General features: G+C 43.2%; 1 protein-coding gene across 1 annotated transcript in view; it reads right to left on the bottom strand.

Annotated features, from left to right (window-relative positions):
* Positions 1-19,524, bottom strand: part of KIF21A (kinesin family member 21A) — a 94,460-nt gene extending 74,936 nt beyond the window's left edge. The window contains exon 1 of the mRNA XM_086609871.1: positions 19,481-19,524. Coding sequence (XP_086465997.1) covers positions 19,481-19,524 — 44 coding nt within the window. The remainder of the gene's footprint in view (positions 1-19,480) is intronic.
* Positions 19,525-21,358: the final 1,834 nt, after the last annotated feature.

Below are 21,358 nucleotides of genomic sequence, written 5' to 3'. Positions count from 1 at the left end.
GAAATGGAAATCTATGAGTTTGCACCAAATAATGCAGTAACAGCAGTACAGTACTGCTAGTGCCTAACAGCCAGGGAGGGTCTTCTGCTAAAGCCTATATGAAGCTTTCATAAAGGGTCATACATTTATTAAAAGCTACAGACAAATATGTTTACATATTAACCCATAACTTTAAAGCCGTTTCAGACTGTTTCCTTACCAGCACCAAGGAATCAGAAAACTGGATGTTAACATAAGCTACAAACTCTACATCAACAACTGCTATGAATCAGGCAGCTGCCTCCCACACCTGTACACGCACATGACTCCATGGCTGCACTCAGCTTCAACCAAAAAAAAAGTTAAAAAAGTCACACAGAAATAACAAATCTGTAGTGTTTTGGTCAGTATTGTTTTCATTTAAAATCATAGAAAGGTTTGAGTTGGAAGAGACCTCAACGATCATCTAGTTCCAAAACCCCTGACATGAGCAGGGACACCTTTGACTACACCAGGTTGCTCAATGCCTCATCCAATTTGGCCTTGAACACTTCCAGGGATGGGGCATCTACAACTTCTCTGGGCAACCTGTTCCACTGCCTCACCACTCTGATCATGAAAAACTTCTTCCTTCGATCTAATTGAAATCTATCCTCTTTCAGTTTTAAACCCTTTTGTAAAAAGTCCATCTCCAGCTTTCCTGTAGGCCCCCTTTTGATACTGGAAGGCTGCAATAAGATCACCCCGAAGCCTTCTCTTCTCCAGGCTGAACAGCCCCAACTCTCTCAACCTGTCTTCATAGCAGAGGTGCTCCAGCCCTCAGATCATCTTCGTGGCCCTCCTCTGGACTCGCTCCAGCAGCTCCATGTCCTTCTTGTGTTGGGGACTCCAGAGCTGAACACAGTATTCCAGGTGGGGTCTCACGAGAGCAGAGTAGAGGGGCAGAATCACTTCCCTTGACGTGCTGGCCACACTTCTTTTGCTGCAGCCGAGGACATGGTTGGCTTTCTGGTCTGCGAGCACATATTGCCGGCTCATGTTGAGCTTCTCATCCACCAGCACTCCCAAGTCCTTTTCCTCAGGGCTGCTCTCAATCCATTCTCCACCCAGCCTGTACTTGTGCTTGGGATTGCCACAACTCATGTGCAGGACCTTGCACTTGGCATTGTTGAACTTCATGAGGTTCTCACAGGCCCACCTCTCAAGCCTGTCAAGGTCCCTCCAGATGGCATCCCTTCCCTCCAGCATGTCCACAACACCACACAGCTTACTGTCATCTGCAAACTTGCTGAGGGTGCACTGATCCCACTGTCCATGTCCCCAACAAACATGTTAACAGAACCGACCCCAATACCAACCCCTGAGGAACACCACTTGTCACTGGCCTCCACTTGGATGTAAAGTCATGGATTGCAACTCTGAGTGCGACCATCCAGCCAATTCCTTATCCACCAAGTGGTCCATCCATCAAATCCACGTCTCTCCAATTTGGAGACAAAGATGTTGTGTGGGACAGTGTCAAATGCTTTGGACAAGTCCAGGTGGATGATGTCAGTTGCTCTTCCCTTATCTACCAACGCTCTAAACCCACCATAGAAGGCCACCAAATTGTTCAGACACCGTTTGCCCTTAGTGAAAGCATGCTGGCTGTCATCAATCACCTCCTTATTTTTCATGTATCTTAGCATAGTTGTCAGGAGGATGTGCTCCATGATCTTGCCAGGCACAGAGGTGAGACTGACTGGCCTGTAGTTCCCTGGGTCTTCTTTTTTTCCCCTTTTTAAAGATGGGGGCTATGTTTCCCCTTTTCCAGTCAGTGGGAACTTCACCAGACTGCCATGACTTCTCAAATATGATGGATAATGTTTAGCAACTTCATCCGCCAGTTCCCTCAGGACCCATGGATGCATCTCACAGATCCCATGGACTTGTGCACTTTCAGGTTCCTCAGACAGTCTCGAATCCGATCTCCTACAGTGGATGGTTCTTCATTCTCCCAGTCCCTGCCTTTGCCTTCTGTGACTTGGGCAGTGTGACTAGAGCACTTGCGAATGAAGACTGAGGCAAAAAAGTCACTGAGTATCTCAATCTTCTCGCTATCCTGGGTAACCAGGTCCCCCGTTTCCTTCCAGAAAGGGCCTCCATTTTCACTAGTCCTCCTTTTATCACCGATGTATCTATAGAAGCTTTTCCTGTTGCCCTTCATGTCCCTGGCCAGATTTAACTCTATCAGGGTTTTAGCTTTCCTAACCCAATTCCTGGCTGCTCAGACCATTTCTCGGTATTCCTCCCAGGCCACCTGTCCTTGCTTCCAGTCTCTGTAGGTTATCTTTTTTCATTTGAGTTTTTCCAAGAGCTCCTTGTTCATCCATGCAGGCCTCCTGGCTTTTCTGCCCACTCATTTAGACAAAACTTCTTAAGCTAATTGGTGTTCTACACAAATTGCCAGGAAGTATTAAGCAAGGTCTTAAAAGGGTGTTAGTAGATCAATACTATCTAATTTTTCTAGAATTTCCAAATTTCTCTAAAACAGGTACTTATAATTCTTTCATGACGGTCTGTTTTTACAATCTCAGTGTTTAAGCTAAAGAGACAAATCTCTGCACTGTTTTAAATTTTAATGTTTTGCCAAGTCATGCTACACAAAATTTTAATTGTACGATGTAACTGATTTCACCACTGAATCTGCAGATGCTAAAGCAAAGCACAATGATATCAGTGAAAATGCTTTCTGCTCTTAATTTTTTTTTTCTTTTTAAATAAAATACTGTCAGGTTTGGTTTTGTTTTCGTTTTGTTTTTGTGGGTTTTTTTGTTTGGTTGGTTTTGGGTGGGTTTTTTTTAAAGAAACACGACAGTTAAGCTGATAGTACCACCTTAAGATCCTCCCAGAAAGTTTGTTTTATCCCTGGTTTCAGATAGACTTTGCTTGCCCATGTCTTATCACTTGACTTTTGTTTACACAGAAATACAGAACCCTGTCGTCAAATGAAGAGCAACTGCAATGCAGCCCTTATGTAAGCCTTATCACATGAATAATTAGCAAGGCTCATAGGAAACTACAAATAACTTATTTCCCAACCATACTTACCAGAGTTAACCATTTCTAGACCACTGAATTAAGAATCAGTGGCAAAAGAATAGGAGCAAGACAAATTGAAATAATAAGTGAGCAATAGATTCAGGACAGAGAGTAGGATTACCTGGAACTAATAAAAGGAGAGGATTTCCCTGCATTGTGAAGTCTGAGGTCAGGACTGGCTGCACTTCACATACAATCATGTTTTTAACTAAACGTGTAATTGGATTCTCTACCAAATCCAGTTGACTGGTGTTACACAATATGTCAGATAATCTTATCAGTGTCAGAATGGATCAAAAAACATACACAGTCTCTTGTGTCTTTTCATCCTAATCTGGAGGTATCACAAACAGTTTTCAGTTCAGAGTCACAAGGCTTCAGCCCTGTGTTCCAGGCAGCCATTGCAAAGCAGCACATTTGGGTTGTTGACCTCTAATCTACAGCAGCAGTGTAGGCAGAGGGGTCTTGCAAAGGCAGCGAAAATAGAGCGGCACAGAGTCAGCAGCTGGAAGATAGCACAGCAGTGATGCGCCACGTAAAACCTGCTGTCACAGCAGGAACTGCTAGCTCCAGTACCTCCAGCAATTCTTGCTGGAATCATGTTTTTTTTAAAAAACAGAAAATATTTTAAGTCTTTTGTCATCTACCTTAGCTAACAATTTAAACTAAACAAACTAGACCAGGACTGAAACAAGTGACAAAAACTTGACCAAAAAAAAATAAATTAATTTTACTTTTAAAAAATCCAAAACCCTACACCTCGCATAAGAGAGGTCCTTGTGCAATTTGTAGCTCTCCTGTGATTTTTACGTCATTCACAAGCACACTACACGCTAGTCCAGTATGCAATGGCACATAATAAGGATATCCAGAAAGATTCGAGGAGTAGAAGAAAGGACAAAAGCTCTAGCTGTCCTTGAACCTTTCAGACTTCACAATAAAATGGGAAAGTCCCCAGCTCTACACCCTCTAGTCATTCCTGTCTAGCTGTGGGGGAAGAAAGGAAGAGCTTTGAAAGTCCATCTCCTTTAGGAACAAAATTTTTCAGCTATTTCCATTGTGCTCCAATTGTACCTAGATCGATAAGCAACAGGAGTCTCCCCAGCTCTTTAAATACTGAATGAATACTCAGAAGATGGGGTCATGGATCCTCCAACACCAGAGCTGATGCTATAAACTGCAGTGGATGTCCAAGACTTTGTAGCTTAGCCTTTTACTGAAGAAAAAAAAAAGTAAACAAATCACACAGATTATTTAAGCATTTCCAACTTTGGAAGCGAAATGGCCAGTGCCCCCTAACCAGATATTTGCTCATGCTGGCACTCAGAAATGGGGACACTGGTATCATAGGATATATGGCATCATCCACCCCAACAGGCAGTAGTATATCCAGAGAACAACCAGTACTACTAACTGCTGCAGCAGAGAGACAGACCTCTTAAACACAAAACTCTTTCAGCTATTTGTCCAGCAATACCTTTTAAGTTATCCGTCCAGTATCACCTTACATCAACCAACACTAGTGCTCACACATTAGTATATCCATGTCTTTCTTCTAGCCTAGCAGTTTTCCGTCTGGTGTTCCCCTCATCTACTTTTAAGATATCCAGAGATGGAGCTTTCAGACTCAAAGGGCAAACAGATAAGGAAAATAAGCCTCAATAATCCAATACATATATCGCACTTTAAAAGTGACTCGGAAGGAAAACAATGTGTTGAATGCATTAATACCTGAAAACCTGGCTTACAACATAACTTAAAATCATAGCTTAAACTGATTGGTTTTGAATATTTGAATGCCACCCCCAGAGTCATTCTGAAGGATCTGACATTCAGAAGCTGGAGGCAGATCTTACAGAAGTGCGAGACAACTAAATGGCCAACGCATTATTAGCTGACAAGGAAGAACAACCCAAAACTGTACACCCTACAGAAAACAGCAGGAGTGACTCAAGAAAAACAAGTTTACAATTTTAGTATTTGAAATACGATTACTATTGCTAAAGCATTTAAAGCATTAAATACACTGAATTCAAGTGGTAGCGCTTTTGAACAGAAAGTGGGTTAACAGTCAAGATCCTACAGCTTATTTTCCATTATCAGAATGGAAAAATAACACAATGCCAATTCATGTAACTTCTGAGCAAAGGAGAGGACCTCTCACAAACATTGCTGTGCTTGAGTGAACATCCTCCTCTACACTAAGAAGGCAACAAAACAGGAGAACAGCTTTCGCTACAACAGCGCAGTACATTAAAAGCAGTCTGCCGCACTGGGTATTCCTTGGTTAGACATATGGCTTTGCCCCAAAAGAAGATTAATCTTAAAATGAAAAATGCATGTATAAATTACAGAATCATAGAATGGTTAGAGTTGGAAGGGACCTCAAAGATCATCTAGTTCCAACTCCTCTGCCATGGGCAGGGAAACCCTCCACTACAACAGGTTGCCCAAAACCTCATCCAACCTGGCCTTGAACACTTCCAGGGATGGGGCATCTACAACTTCTCTGGGCAACCTGTTCCACTGCCTCACCACCCTCAGAGCGAAAAATTTCTTCCTTATATCTAATCTAAATCTCCCCTCTTTTAGTTTAAATCCATTGCCCCTTGTCCTATCACTACATGCTCTTGTAAAAAGCCCCTCTCCAGCTTTCCTGTAGGCCCCCTTTAGGTACTGGAAGGCTGCAATAAAATCACCCCAGAGCCTTCTCTTCTCCAGGCTGAACAGCCCCAACTCTCTCAGCCTGTCTTCATAGCAGAGGTGTTCCAGCCCTCGGACCATCTTTGTGGGCCTCCTCTGGACCTGCTCCAGCGGCTCCATGTCCTTGTGCTGGAGACTCCAGAGCTGAACACAGTATTCCAGGTGGGGTCTCATGAGAGCAGAGTAGAGGGGCAAAATACACATTAAAAAACACAGTCGTTTAGTCTGTGAATACAATTAGTCAAATTTCCTTGACATATCTGATAAAACTTGGAAGTCAGCAGCATTTCCTAGCTGCAGTCTGAGAAATCCAAAGCATATATTGTCAAGAGATGCAGATATCAAAGCACTTTCCTCAGTCTACCAATACAGTCCCCTGTTTTAAACAGGCTGAACTTCAACCAAACGACTCTGACACAGATACTAGGCAGACATCCAACAATACAAACCAAGCTGAACCTTAACTTTGCCCAGTGCTCCACACACATTATATGTACACACAAACTCAAAGTAATAAATAAATTTTAAAATCTATTTTTCAATAGACAAGATAAAAACTGATAATGCACAAATTATAATTCATTTCAGAAAAGTCGTAAGAAACTGTTTCCAGATAAGTAACTGATGCTTTGGGCTGTATTCACAAGATTTTCATGTGCTTCATGTGATAGACCACGGATTATTGTCTGCATTTCTGAGTTACAGAAGACATTGTTTGAACAAATCAGAAGAACTAAAAGAATGAAACATGAACTGTCATGGGAGGGGACAGGGAAACAGACACGATTATTCTATGAGATGGTTGAGGAGTGCATGAACTTCTGAAAAGCAAAGAAACATTAAACAGTGCTGGAGGTTAATTCTTCTCATTAGTCAGCTTGGCCAAAAGAATAAGTGAGCTTAAACTATGGCAGAGGAAATGCAGGTAGAAGGTGACCACCACATATTCCCGCTGCGAGAAGAGGAAAGCAGATTGTTACCCATAACCAAATCACACTCCAAATGCCTTCACAGCAGCAACATTGCATCTACCATGAAATAGTCTTCACAACAGGTAGGGAAGGGTTGGGTCAGTGGAAGGAATAGATAGAACCCATGCAAACAAAAGCCTCCAGTACTTCCTGCTGTGTATGCTTAAAACAAATTACCTCCTAATAGCAGCTGCATCACAAGCTTCACTGAATGACTGTCAGTCCCCCAGGAATCTGCCCTATCATATTCAGAACTCATCTGTAGAAGAGGCTGCACCCCTTTTGCTGAAGCTATCCCAAATATCTCACCCTTTCCAACAGATCATAGGCACAGAGCTCTTCAATATCTTCCTTTTGGACCTTGCCTGCTCTCTTCCAATACAGAAGAGAATGATTACCAAGATGACAGAGCCAAGCTCTTTACTGAGGTTCACTTCGAGAAGACAAGAGGTAATGGTCATAAACTAAAGCCGGAGACTTCCCAACTTGGCGTAATGAAAGAATTTTCCCCATGAGGACAGTCAAGGATTGGTTGCCCACAGAGACTGAGCAATCTTCATTCTCAGAGGTTTTTCCAAGACCTGACTTTACAGAGCCCTGAGCAACCTAGCCTGAATTTAGTTTTGACCCTGCTTTGAGTGGGATGTTGGATCAGATGACCTCCTGCGGTATCTTCAAACGTGAATTAGTCCAAGCTTACCTTTCCAAACCTGTAAGGGTAATTTATTGTTCATGTGGACATTGTCACATCTCTTTAAATGCATTCTGACATCTGAACGGGGTCATTCAACTGTGCTGAATTCAAGTCCTGGCACTCAACATGCAGCTTCACAGAATTACAGACAACTGGGATGGGAAACAGCTGGAAAGATGATAGAGTTATGACCAAGGTAACATCAACTATGTCCAAAACATTCCCAGCAGTTATCAGCTTGAACTGTTTTTAAAAGTCTCCTATATGGGCAATTTCACATCTCCACAGACAAGTTGTTCCAGGACATCCATCCTTACAACACAAAAATGTTTTCTTCCTATATTTTACTTTTTTTACCATAATTTAAGCCTATTAACTTTTATCCACTTCAGCTCTCTTCTACTTTGTATTTGGGTCTAGGTATTTCAAGATGTGCCTCTCAACAATCTTCACTCCTCATATCTCACACATTATGGAACTGGTCATGTTTTCTAGACAAACAGTCACTTCCACTTTCTTTTTAATTCCCCCTAGTTAGTCGCATTTTTCTTGAATTGTGGCACCCAAAACCAAACACTGGACATCAGCCAAGACATTAGCAGTACTGAACAAAGAGTATGGATTACTTTACACCTTACACAAAACCTCCAATTTCTAGATACACTAATTTTCTTCTTTTGCCACAATATAACACTGGTGTTTCATTAATTTTTACATATTATTCATAGTCACTTTAATTCTTGCCTACAGTAGAAGCAGAGAGTGCAGTGGCCCTTTATTTTCAGTCAGCTATCATCCAAGACGTAGGCCAATGCCATTTTATGCAAATCTCCTCTTCCCAAAGAAACATCTCAGCAGTCAGCAGTCATGAGAGTTAAAAATCAACAGAAGCATTGGCCTGGCATGGCCAGCCCTGCAAGCACAGAACAAAGCACTTTCATCTGAAGCTCTCAGCTGTACAATGCTTATTCCTCTTTTGGTCCTACCAAGGCTTTACTTGTTGACAATTAGAAAACAATGAAAAGTCCATCTGTCCCCCAAAAGTGTTGCTAACAATAACAACATGTATCTACAGTGATGCTTTAAAATGCAGGGTGAAGACAGTGGGTTGACTGGATGACCAGTCAATATAGGTCGCTTTGGGGATCTTGTGGGGAAGAAAACAAAACAAAACCAAACCAAAAAACACAACCACCTAGCAAACAACAACAACAAAAAAAACCCAAACTGAAGTCTGAAGCTTTTGAGAAAAAGAAAAGAAGGATGTTTAACTGTCAAATAGTTTACCTGTCAATACCAGTTCAGCCCTATCTCAGATCTCATTTTTAGATCTTACTGAACACTTTTGCTGAACTCAAAGTTCTGCTAGTGAAGATCAAAATGGCAATTTTATTGTTCCTGACTGATTAGATTAGACAGAAGCATAAGCTGCACTCTAAGTGATATAGATTGAACAGGCGGCCTTCTCTCTGACATATTGCCTCTTCTAACACTGTTAAAAGTCTCTTCTCTATCATGTTTAGAAAAACATATATTCAGATATTTACTCTCCCTTAACTCAACATGAAAATATTTTTCTGGTCTTTAATGTATTCCAAACAGTTTCCTAATAAAACAAATCAACCTTTCCCAAACATACCAGTTATTAACACACATGACATAATTGTAACTAGAAAAAGAAAACACAGGAGATGTTTAAAAGGTATCAATATCGCTAGTCTGCAAAGTAATGTGTCTAGATGAGACTTCTTAAAAAAAACATTCAAAGGTATCACATTACAGAGCCAGAGTATAAAAATAATTATTTCACATGTACTTAAAATTAAAGACCAGACTTCAAAAGGAATGCATTTGAGACCAGTGAGTGAAATAAACCTTACCTGGACAACAATGTAGAGTGAAATCTGAAGCAATATACAGTTTGCTTAGCAGGTTAAAAAAAAAAAAAAGCCAGACTAGTCTGCTATTTCCTACAGATTAAAGTGTCTGGTACTGGCATAATTTTATTTCTCGTCGCACAGAAACAAATGGTGGGGGGAGGAAGAAACAAAGCCATACACATGCTTTAGCAAAACAGAATTTTTAATTGTAACACTTTTCATAGAATGCAATCACCAACTCAGGTGTTCTGGTAGCAGTTGCTTTTCTCATGATACTACATCATGTATTATTTATATCACATCATAAGTGTTTATTATACTTCAAAACTACATCTTTGGCCTGAGGATCTTACGACATAATTCTGAGATGACAATACATAAGGCGCCAGCAGAGCATAGGGAGGGAAGAGCAGGAAAACAATATTAAAAAAGACAAAAGGCTCACTACCTACACTCAAAGCCCACTCATATCCTCTTAAGTGTGGAGATGGGGACACAGACATTCTGTCCTAGCACAGAATCAAGCACAAACTAAGACAGAGGCACTGCTGCAGTTGGCAAATATATTTAATCAATACTATTGAGTGAGAGATTAGCAACACCAAGATCTTGGGGTAATGAGCTACTCAGAGTGACACAAAAGGTCTCAGGACTCCTCTCCCTATTAGTCCCATGCTAAAGGGATGAAACATCCAACAAAATGAAAGCTAAGAATTACTGGCTTTGAAAAACAAAGTTAGTCAAGTAACTTCTTAATTTTCAATATTTTGGATAAGTTTATATAAAACAGACATCTTACTTCAGTCAGTCTAGCTTCTTATTACTTTATTCCAAAAAAGACACAGTCTCACAGGCAACATGGTACCACACACTTCAAAGAAAGTGGTTTATCTGTGTTCCTACATACTGTACGGTACTAAGGATTATATGGTACATGGGACATTTCTTAGGAGGCTTGCTAGCGACCCCAGAATTATACAAGATTGTATTTCATTATTTGCAATATATTTCTAGAGGATAGTCTTTCTTTTATGTTTTAAGTTATTAAGAGGTTATGCAAGTCATCAGTAATCAACATTGCTAACAAGTCACATGCTTCAATAGTCTCTAGACTGACATTAACACTTCACAGCTACACAGCTTTTCAGCTTAAGATGCCCCCTGAACTTTGTTTTAGCAGTATGAAGCAAAAGATGACTAACATGGCTAGAAATAGGAAGAAAAAAATAGTTAATTAAACTAATGAAAAAACTTCACAGTCTTAAACAAAGACAATAACCAAGTGGCTGATGCATTGAATCAAGATGTAGAAGACCTTTGTTCAAGAGCCCAAATGAGATTAGACTGAGCAGAGAAGACTGTTTGATCAAACTCTTCCATTACCAAAGAAATCAGGGCAGAAATGAAAAAGTGTCAGACTTTGAGATGCCTCACAAAAGACAAACCTTTTCTGTCTAGTCCTATTAGCTATAACCTTCCATGTGTTCAGTTGTGGTAGTTGAACTGTCATGCTACAGCCCTTTAACCCTTATACGCCTTGATAATCATGCTTTACCCGTGTTTTTAAAGGATCAATTATGCTGAACATAAATAAAAGGGAAAATAAGTGTCCTTCAAAGCTACAGTACACAAGAAAAAGCATTTCAAGAAACTTGGAGTATTTAAGAGCAAGTAGGGAAAAACTGCATTAAATCTTAAACGTCCTGCAAAGATTTAGGTATTTATTAACCAACTGAACTATGCAGAGTTCCTGTAACAGCACAAGTGCAAGAACCACCAGTGAGACACCAAAAAATTACCTAGACAACAAATCCTTTAATCTATTTCTAAATCCAACAATGGAAATGCACTATTCAACTCGAATTGCTGTGTGTAGTAGAACAACAATATCACAACCCTTTACTAAGGTTTTGTTGCTCTCAGTTTTCTGTGTTGAAACTCCACAGTAAACAGGCTCCAGTGATATTTAATTCTATTTTTTTTTTTTTTTAGGTAGACTTAAAGACCTAAATATGCTTAAAGGGCGTATTGTCCCAGACAGCAAACTTGGTATTTGTCAGTTGATTTTTTTTTTTTAAAGGAAAAAAAGTTCTTTAAACAAAAATTAATTATTCCAGCAGTGGCCTGGAATAATTTGACTTCACCAAATCTGTTGAGGACACTAACAAAAATAAAGGACCAGATGGTACCCCCTCCTCACTCCTTATTTCCATACAGAGTCTATCCAGGAAATGTTTTATGCTAATCAATCATTAGCTCAGAATCAGCAGTTTCTCACATTTTAAAATAAATATTGAACAGACTTTCTCTATGCATCAAAATCACTGTGATGCTGAGGTTAAAACCCTTTCCCCGCTCTCCATTTGCATCTTGTTGCTATGGTAAACACATCAAACAAGAGAACATGTTTAAAAATAAGGCTGCATTTCTCCTTTCAGTCACACTGGAGCGCATGCATTTATTCCAGAAAAGTTTCACCAGGGAAAAGTAGAAATCAACATGGAGAACTATAAAACAGAAGGAAGGACAGGCAGAAAATGAATGAAGATTTAAACCAATTTCAGAGAAGAGAAAGAAAGTACAAGAAAAAGGCACAGCTCATCAGCTCACGTAGTTACTCTTGCTGGACTTGTTCAGATCTGGTTTGATTTCTAATTAAACTTTCTTGTTCACCAGTTCAAGTGCTACTTTTAACTTCTTGCAAGTATTTTACATATGAATAATATTAGCATAACAAAAAAAAAAATCACTGCTGCAGCAGCCACAGATACAGCAGGATACTGAATCTTTTTCTTCAACAGATAAAAACACACCTAAAATGGTTTTATTTCCCCAGAAGTAATCAGGCAACAGAACATGAAAGCAAGAATTCCAGCAGCCATCTCTGAGCGGGCAGCAAGGGTGACCTATAAAACACTTAAAGCAAATAAAGGGAAAGCAGAGAGAGGGAGCAAGGCTCTCTTGATCCCAAACACAAGAGCCTTTCAACTACTATAGAAGAAATTGCAGAAATCACACACAAAAACGAAAATGCAAAGCCTTGAGTTCAGTAATAAAGGAACGCCTCGGCCAACAATACAAATCCTAACTCTACGTAGAGCATAACTAGTAAAGAAAACACCATTAAATGGAAATTGGTGACTAACTCCATGGATTTTCAAAGTGAAGTAAACTCTCAAGTCTCATACAAACTTTGGGAAATGCCAAGTTAGAAACATAATTCATCCACGAGCACAAACAGACCACTTGTGTACATCACTCATTGCTTTTTCTTCTGCTTAAATTCAAGACATATCCATCTTTTGGCAAGGAATACATGACATCAAGGGAAACGTCCGATGAAGATTTCTTTCCCCTCCATCAAAGAATGAGTTTGTGTTTACATCACATGAGTGGTGGAAAGGGAAATTTATTTCCTCGAAAGCAAGATCACAGATTTCAGCCTGCCCCAAGCAATATCAGTTACGGATGATCAAGTCAGACATGAAGAAACTCGAATTAATTCAGCAGCAGATGGTGTTGTGTCTTTTTTTCAGGCAAAATGCAAAACATACGGATTGGTTAGAGTAAAGTTTCAGTGAAGGACAAGGGGATGTTTGTTTAAGTCAGGGAGCAAAGAGAAACATCAAAACTAACAAAAGATATGCAACATGAGCTTTCCAAAAACAAGGTCTCTTTTGTAGCTTTCCGCTAATGACTCTCTCTCCAAAGCCTAGCATGTTCCCAAAAAATTATTATTTAATACTGTTGAACAATTTTTTTTTGTCTTTGGTGAGGCATTCTTGCAGACTGCTGAACTTCATTAATACAATTACTTTAAGACATTTTCCTAAGAAAACTTTCACAGCTTCACATGATTACAGATGGGTAATAGTTACTGTATAATAAAAGGAAAAGTTCGGTTCATTTTAAGGAGCCAGTGGATTGTACCGTCATCCATTGTTTTTGCTTATCTAGTTACAGAATGATTTATGAGAATGCTCGGCACTGTACGGGAAGCATGAAATGAGTACATCTGCCCTCCAGAGCTGATGATATATACCACTGCATACATGGCCATTCGTCTGACATTTGAGGATCTACTCATGGTAGAAAGCTTAAACACAGCTGTAAGTGTTTGCAGGACAGCAGCCCAATAAAAAAAAAAAAAAATCCATTTCAACAGCCATCACAGTGCTTCAAAGCACACCTATCAAAAAAAAGACAGGTTTCTTCCACTCAGCTGCATCTTTCCTAATGTAATTTTCTACAGTAGCTGGATCTAGCACAGGGGAGAACAAGTGCAGCATAAAAGTTATTAGAACAAAAGGCTGAAAAAGAGGAATGCAAAAAGATGAAAAGGTAGAGGGAGTGTCGTGGTTTTAGGCTGATCCAGCAACTAAAACTCACACAGTCTCTCCTTCTCCAATAAAGTAGAGAGGAGAGGGGAAAAAAAAAAACACAAAAGGACTGAGGGTTGAGGCAAGAACAGAGGGAGCACCCACCAACCATGGTCCTGGGCAAAACAGGCAGCGCTTTTCTCAAAGCAAAACAGTTTATTAATGATTACTTAGAAGGACAAAGGGAAATAAAAACCGATTACTTGAGAGGACAGAAAGAAACAAAACCAGATCTTAAAACCGACACCTTCTCCCCCCCCCCCACCTTCCTTTTCCTCCCGGCTCTACCTCCTCCCCCCAGCAGCACAGGGGGCAGGGACTGGGGGAGGGCAGGTCAGTTCATTCCGTGCTGTTACTGCTGCTTCTTTCTTAAAGGAGAAGGAGTCCTTACACCCTTTTCCCCTGCTCCAATGGATCCCCTACCCACGAGGAAAAATCCACAAACTTCTCCAACGTGAGTCCAGCCCACTGGAAACAATCCTTCCCCACAGATTGCTCCGGTGTGGGCTATACCACAGTCTCGGGTACTTAGGGAGCTGCAGCCACTCGCTCCGGCGTGGGTCGTCACGAAGACTCCAGATGCCTTTCTGCCTTGCCGTGCCCCCAACACGACCATCCTCGGGCTCAGGCATCTTCTCCCCACGGGCTGCGAGTGGGTCGCTGCTCCACCGAGGCCGTCCTGGTTGCAGGGGGGCAGCCTGCTATCTCACCATCAGCCGCAGGGGAAACTCGGCTCCGGCACACCTCCTCCCGCTCCATCCTCACTGACCTGCTGTCGATGCAGCTGTTTCTCTCAGATCTCAGTCCTCTCCAGGTGAACTCAGCCCAGTGGGCACCCTGGGAGTGGGGTGCCCCCGAGTTCCCCAGCTGGCTCCGCCGCCGCCATCCTCCGTGGGCAGCGCCGGCCCGACGCAGGCAGCCGCCCGGCCGGGAGCCAGGGAGCGGGGGCAGTGCCCTCCTCCCTTCTCTGGTCGATCCTGGGCGAAGCACCTTTTCCGGTTCCCTTGTCCTGACTTAAATAGGGCAATTCGCAGAGGCGCCCTATTGGCTCAACCCCGAGGGGGATGGCAGTCTGATCCGGTGGCCAGAACTAAGCCTAACCCGGTTCCAAAACCGGGGAGGTCGCAGGGAACAAAATCCCTCTCCTGCCACCAGAACCACCCCCCCCTCCACATCAAACCATGACAGGGAGGCACAACAACAACAAACAGCAGATTCTGTATGGGCAGAGAAAATACACAGAAACTAGCAAAGAAGAAAAAAAAATGCAGTAGAGGTCCAACTGGTCACACAGTTCAAGAACTGGGGGTACAAAAAGAAGAAATACAGTGTTCTCATAAGAAACCTCTGCAGTGGAAGGCTAAGGTTACAAGGGATGAACACATCCCATTTGCCTTATCAGAAGTTAACACTGTATCCTGATTTCATGCCACGAGCAGTTTGATTAGTTGCAAAATCTCTGTTCCTAAATTGAGTTAGTAATCAGTATGTTTTTCTAGAGTACTTCATCTCCCCTTTGAAATACCAGAAACAGAAGCTGGATGGTTTTAATTCATCAGCTACACTTATTACTCCCACTGTTATTAAAAGAGTTTCCCCAATAGATCCATTACATTTTGCGCACGTAATTTCCATACTTGGCAAACACCAACATTTCACCTTTGCGAAGCAGCGTCACACCGTATTGCAGACACCCAGGGTGGGTACAAGAAGTAAACTTTTTAGATGATTCAGGGAAGAGCTGGGTGGCCAGATCCCACAGCTTCTCTACACACAAGGAGGAAGGTACCAATGCTCCTCTTTGCTTGAGGGACGAAACACAGAGCAGATGCCAGTCACAGCAGTGCAAGCAGTAGCAGTCAGGTACTCTTGCCAAAGTAGGGAAGAAAGCACGTATTCACAAACATACTGAGGATGACGAAGAGCGGAAACTTGCACAGCTCTTCTCTTTACTGCTCACTGATGTTAAACCTATCTGATGATAAAACCCCATCCCTAACTCCTCTCTCCCCTGGTTCTTTGTGTCTCACCCATTAATGCAGTTTCAGCTGAGCTCCATCTTTCACAACAACAACATGCCCAATGCCAAAGTCCTATTTCCTTTAGCTTCACCATCACTTCATGTCCTATGATTGTCCACTCCATCTGAGGTGTCACCCAAGCATGTCTGAGCCACCATCTTACTTTTCTTGACTGCTGGTCAGCTTCCACAGCTATTCATCTTTTCACATTGTTCTTCATTGTTTCTTCTTCTGTTTTCACACAGCGTCTTAAAAGGTAGTATTACAAATCAACACCGAGGCTTATCATCTATATGTCTGGGGCCTCCACTGACTCAGAGTGAATCAAGGCCATCTTTCTCCTTTGGAGGACTACAAGATAGATGTTTACTTCAACATTCTACATTGTTGTGTCTTCTCCATAACACGATCCAAATAACAGACATCCTTTCATGCTTTATCAGGTAGCAATTCTCCATGCAAGCCTTCTGGTGAGGTCTATCCAAACATTATTGCTCTCTGACAGTTCCCTCGTCTAGTATGTATGCAAAAATGCAAAGGATACAAGTCCAACTTTCTTGTCTTCTTACGTCATCGCTGCTAGGATGCCCTCACTCTACGGCTCCAAGCCATAGGGAGTGAGGATAGGCACTGAGTGTTACGTCTCCAGTTGGAGCTATTTCAATTCCTATGCCACAGCTCGGGTCTGGCTGGTGAAAGCAAGCACAACTCTGACATAATGGTTATGGGCACTGACTGCAGTCACACCATCCAATCCCTGGGTAGCTCATACAGTGACTCTCTAAAACGCAATACTGACACAGACCACTGGCTGTTGAGGATCTCAATCTTCATCTACCCAACATGGCAGCAGCTTACACGCTGTATTTCAGCTGCGGACACCACTAAAGTGGAAAGACACACAAGCATTAGGAAGTATAACCTACATTCTTTTGTGGACTTGGTTCCAGAAACAGTTGCCTATGATGTTTATACCATTTCATAGACTTCTCATTGAAAGTTACTTTTCATATGGTGAAAAGGCATTTACAAAAGCAAGATGGCAATTTCAGATTTACAAAAGGATAGTTTTTCACATTTAAAAGGAAAAATAGTCATCTAATAAGATAACTATCATGGGGGCTCTGATTTCATCTGAAAACAGACACTATACACAGTCCCACAGAGAGCAAAGCTCTTTGTTGAAGTTGCACACCATCATCAAAATTAAGTCCCACAAGTCTTTCAGTGGTGGTTGACAAAAGAGAAAGAATTTTTTTCTTAATTGGGGAATTTAACATTATTTACTGGATTAGGTGCCAAACTATTTTCAGCTTTCATGCTTCACTAAACCCGAGTAGCTCATCATTCACAAACCCATTATTACACTAAAGAAAATGGGGAGCAACTAGCCTGCAAGATGATAGCTTAAGGGTGGTGCTAATTGGAAAGAATGAAGCATTTTTGAATCCTGTTATGTACAATTAAGTGAGATAACCAGGTTCTGGAAAAATAATTTGCTAAATAATTTCAATTATGTCTATTCTATTACCCATGTTTAAAGTTTAAGCAAATTCAGCTTCTGCAGCAAGTTCAGCACAATATGCCTTTGCAATATCCTACTTCAGTTACCACACGGGTTCCAAACTAAAGGCTGGTCCTGCTGTAGAGCAAGCCTTGTTCAGGAAACATACATACAAACAAAAACAACGACTAATTCATCACAACAGTGGAGATGACCATTGAACTAAGCTCAAGTTCCCAAAAAGAGCTGAAGAATAAACGCAACAAGAAAATAGGATGTAATATTCATAGCGCACGGCACTGCATGGCGCTGATAACACAGTAAGTTGCTAGACCAGTTGAATTATAGGACTGTGCAAAATACACAACCAGAAATAATAGAAAATCATCTACAAAGAGCTACTGGTGGGGAAAAAAAAAGTGTGCATGCTTTTGTTCATGATTGCTAAGCAGAGGGAGAAATCTTGTACGTGAATATTTAATCTGCCAAAAGGAAGAAAGCAGACAGGAGGAAAGATGCAATTCTCCACTACTAGTGACCTGCACTCAAACATGAGACGTTAGTTAGACAAGTGTGTTACAGAAATATGCTTTGTAGCATCAGGGATTTGGTTTCAAGAGCTACAACTGGGTGATTTTAATTCACTTTTACAAATTCTTTGCCATGTATTATTTCTAAGCTATTTATCACACACCTACAATTATAAACATATTTGCAGCAGTAGGTGCAAATTTTATTTAATTCCTACCTGCAACAAACCTCTGTATTTGTAAATGAACTTCTACGTCACTATTTTTTTTGGCTCGGAACATATTTAATATTTTCTTCAAATGACAGAGCAGTCTATAAACATGTAACACACCCTATTTTTAGGATCACACCTATCTCATATTTTCCTTTTGAAAAATACTGCCTAATTATGCTCTGGAATAATACTTCCCTGTACTTTATGTGAAAAATGCTTCAACAGATAACACCACTCATAAAAGCATCTCTCCCCATAGAAAACGCTGCCATAATCAGCAAGCAGACTTTAATGAACAACTGCAGCATACACCCCATGTTATCATGCAGGGGCGGTGTTTCTCTGTTTACTGAAAATGTTATTGAACGGTTCCCCCCACACACACATACCAACAACAGCATGTAGTAACATCGCTTATTCCTATGCCTTTCAGAGAAAAAGCAATCCATCCTCTTTGTCTTCCCTTGTATTATCTAAGAAGGTGAGATGTACGTAGTGGTTCCAGGGACCCACTGGTAGAAACAGACCTTCCACTACAGTCTGATTTCTTGTGGCATAATACTCGAAGCATGTCAGCATATAATATAAGCTTCTTTAAAGGAGAGAAATAAATGATTCAGTAACACAATTAAAATCCAAATATTAACGTACGTATACATATATAGACATATCTATACATGCATATATATATATTTCTCCTCATGTTTGAATTATGTAAAGACATCTTGAAAATTAAGGCATCCGTGGGCTAATCTGGAAGTTCTTCAAACAGTAAAATAACATCTTCACATAGAAAAACGGGAAGAGCCAAGAGTGCACCGATGAACAACAGATTTTTATCTCTGATAAAAGAATAATTTGAATTAGCTGATGTTTTAAAATTATTTAAGCTCCACTCCCATTATGACTTCTACATATACCTATTCTCATTCACTGTGAGCAGCCTCATGGAAGTCCATCCCTCCCGATACGTAAGGTTAGACACAGCCTCCGTGGGATGAAAAGCCTTTATCCTTCTAAAAATACCAGTCTGCCAGAATCCACTCTCGCAAAGCTCCGTGATGCAGACGGCATCGCCACAGTATAGGGGCCGCTTCACTTCCATGAGTAAGCACTTGCAGCACCGGGCTATAATTAGTTGGAATATTTTTAGGGTCACTGCTGAAAATTAGAGAGAAATGACTGAGAAGCACCATTCTGAGGTCTCGTGTTTTTTTTTTTTTTTTCCCCCTCTCCTTCAGCTATTTCCAAACTGCCGTAAGGAAAAAGAGGCTCAGCGGGAGCCGAGGCGACACACTTTCCGCAGGGAAGATGTCCCTTGCTGCTGTCCCTGCGCGGCGGCGCCGCTCCCCGCGGGCAGGGAGCGCGCACCCCGCTCCCGCGCACAGCCCGCTCCGCGCAGTGGGCCCACGCCACGGTGCTCACGGGCACGGCCGGCCGCGGCCACCCGTGGCGTGAGGGCCCCTCACGGAGGGAGCCCCCGCCGCCCCGGCACCCGCAAGACGGGCAGCGCCGCCGCTTACCTGACCGCCACCCGCACCGAGCTCTCGTCCTGGCCGGCCGACATGGTGCCAGAGGGCAGGCGAGGGGCCGTCGGGAGCCTTGCCGGGAGCGGGGGGGCGCTGCCGGGCCGAGGAAGGGCCCACCGGGGAGGAGGTGGGGACACTACCGCAGCTCCCCCCTCACCTCCTCCTCCTGCTCCGCCACCTCCTCTCTCCAGCCATTTTAGGTGCCTGAATGAATAGGTAGGAGCCGCGGCAGCGCAGGGCGGTTCGCGCTGCTCCTCCTCCTACCCCCCGCCCCGCTCCGGCCCTTCCAGTGCCTGGGCGGAGAGCGCTGTCAGTCAGCCCGGCGGCGGGCGGAGGGACGGGCACCGGCCCCCCGCCCCTCCGGCGTCCGGCCCCTCCGCCCCGGCCGCCCCGCGCCCGCTCCAGCCGCAATGCGTCAGCAGGCGCCGCCCCGGGCAGCGGCGCGCTGGGCACAGCGCCCGCCCCGGGCGCCTCCCCGCACGGCCGGGCACACGGCGCCGGCACGGCTCCCCGCGCACATCCAGCCTTCCTCCTCTCCACGCCCACGCGCATCCCCCTCCCCGGCCCGCTCCTCCACGCGCACACCTGTTACTGGGGCACACGCTCCTCACGCGCAGCCGTCCCCACACGCACGTCTTGCACGCCCAGCTCCTCGTACTCGCCTTTCCCACGCAGTGCTCGCCCTCCACGCGCGGCTCTTCTCACGCTGTTAGCCCCACACGCGCCTGCACGCTGGGAGCTATGGGCTCAAGCGATGTCACTCGTGGCGTCTGGCTGACACGCGCCTCTCCCCTCACACGTACGCCTGCGCGGCACTTGCACACCCGCACACGGTGCTCCGCACACGCAGCTCGTCCCCCCCGCAGTTCCCCACTCGTGCTATCAGCATGCACGGCTCTTGCACACGCACGTGCACAGCCGCACAGCACAGCTTTCGAGGCCTTCCTGCTGTTTTTTTTGTTCTTCCACCTGTTTCCCACTCCTGAGCAGGAATGTGATGTCCTCGTTCCTCCCCTGGCGCCGTGTGGGCGTCACGACCCTCATGCCTGCGGGAGCACGCAGCTCTCCCATTTTCCTGGCCAAACTCGGCAGGTTTGTTTGCCCTAGCTGCTCCAGCCAGGCATCGCTGTTCTCACTTCGCTAATGAAATGCCTGGTTTTCAGTTGGAAACTGAGTGGGTGGATGACATTAATTTTTGATGCAAATAATATCCCTGCCAGGAAACAAGCCGGGTTATTTTGCCCAAAACAATTCGCATTCCTAAGAAAGATTTTCCATCAGAATAGGCCCAAGTTTGAATTTGTAATGATATGCTAAAAACCTTGCAGTTCAAGTTGTTTTGCTTCTGATAGTGAAGGTTGCTCACGCCCAGGCCCCAGCCTCTGCCGGAGACCGGCAGGTGAGGTCTGCGGGCAGCATGGGGCCTCTAAGCCATGTCCCCCGCTCTCTCAAAAGGCAAGCCCCTCCTTCTCAGAATAAATCAACTGTATTATTGTTGCTCTGCGTGTTTCTCCTAGTTACTCTCTCACCCTTTTCTGTTTTTCTCTATTCATTAAGAAATTGGATTGCTTCTGGAAAATGGCCCACCTGGAAGTTGCTACACAAAATGATCTGGTTTCTTCTGAATTACACAGCACCACCATACAAAGCTCTGACAGCGTTTGAAAGTATGGGGGCCTTAAGCTACACAACATATCACTGAGGTATACTCAGATAATATTTATCTGAAAGGCAGAAAAATGGAGACACAGATAGCTCAGCCTGAAGTTGCCAAGGGAATCTGGTACAGGGAGAGCAAAGCCTGTGTTTGTTTGGGTTTCCCAGCTTGCTATTCTCTACTTAATGCCATAGGTCAGATGCTTTGCTTCTCCT

The sequence above is a fragment of the Tauraco erythrolophus genome, chromosome 4, assembly GCF_009769465.1.
Source record: "Tauraco erythrolophus isolate bTauEry1 chromosome 4, bTauEry1.pri, whole genome shotgun sequence".
Lineage (NCBI taxonomy): Eukaryota > Metazoa > Chordata > Aves > Musophagiformes > Musophagidae > Tauraco > Tauraco erythrolophus.
Note: the sequence above shows the minus strand (reverse complement) of the source record. Positions and strands in the feature narration are given on the sequence as shown.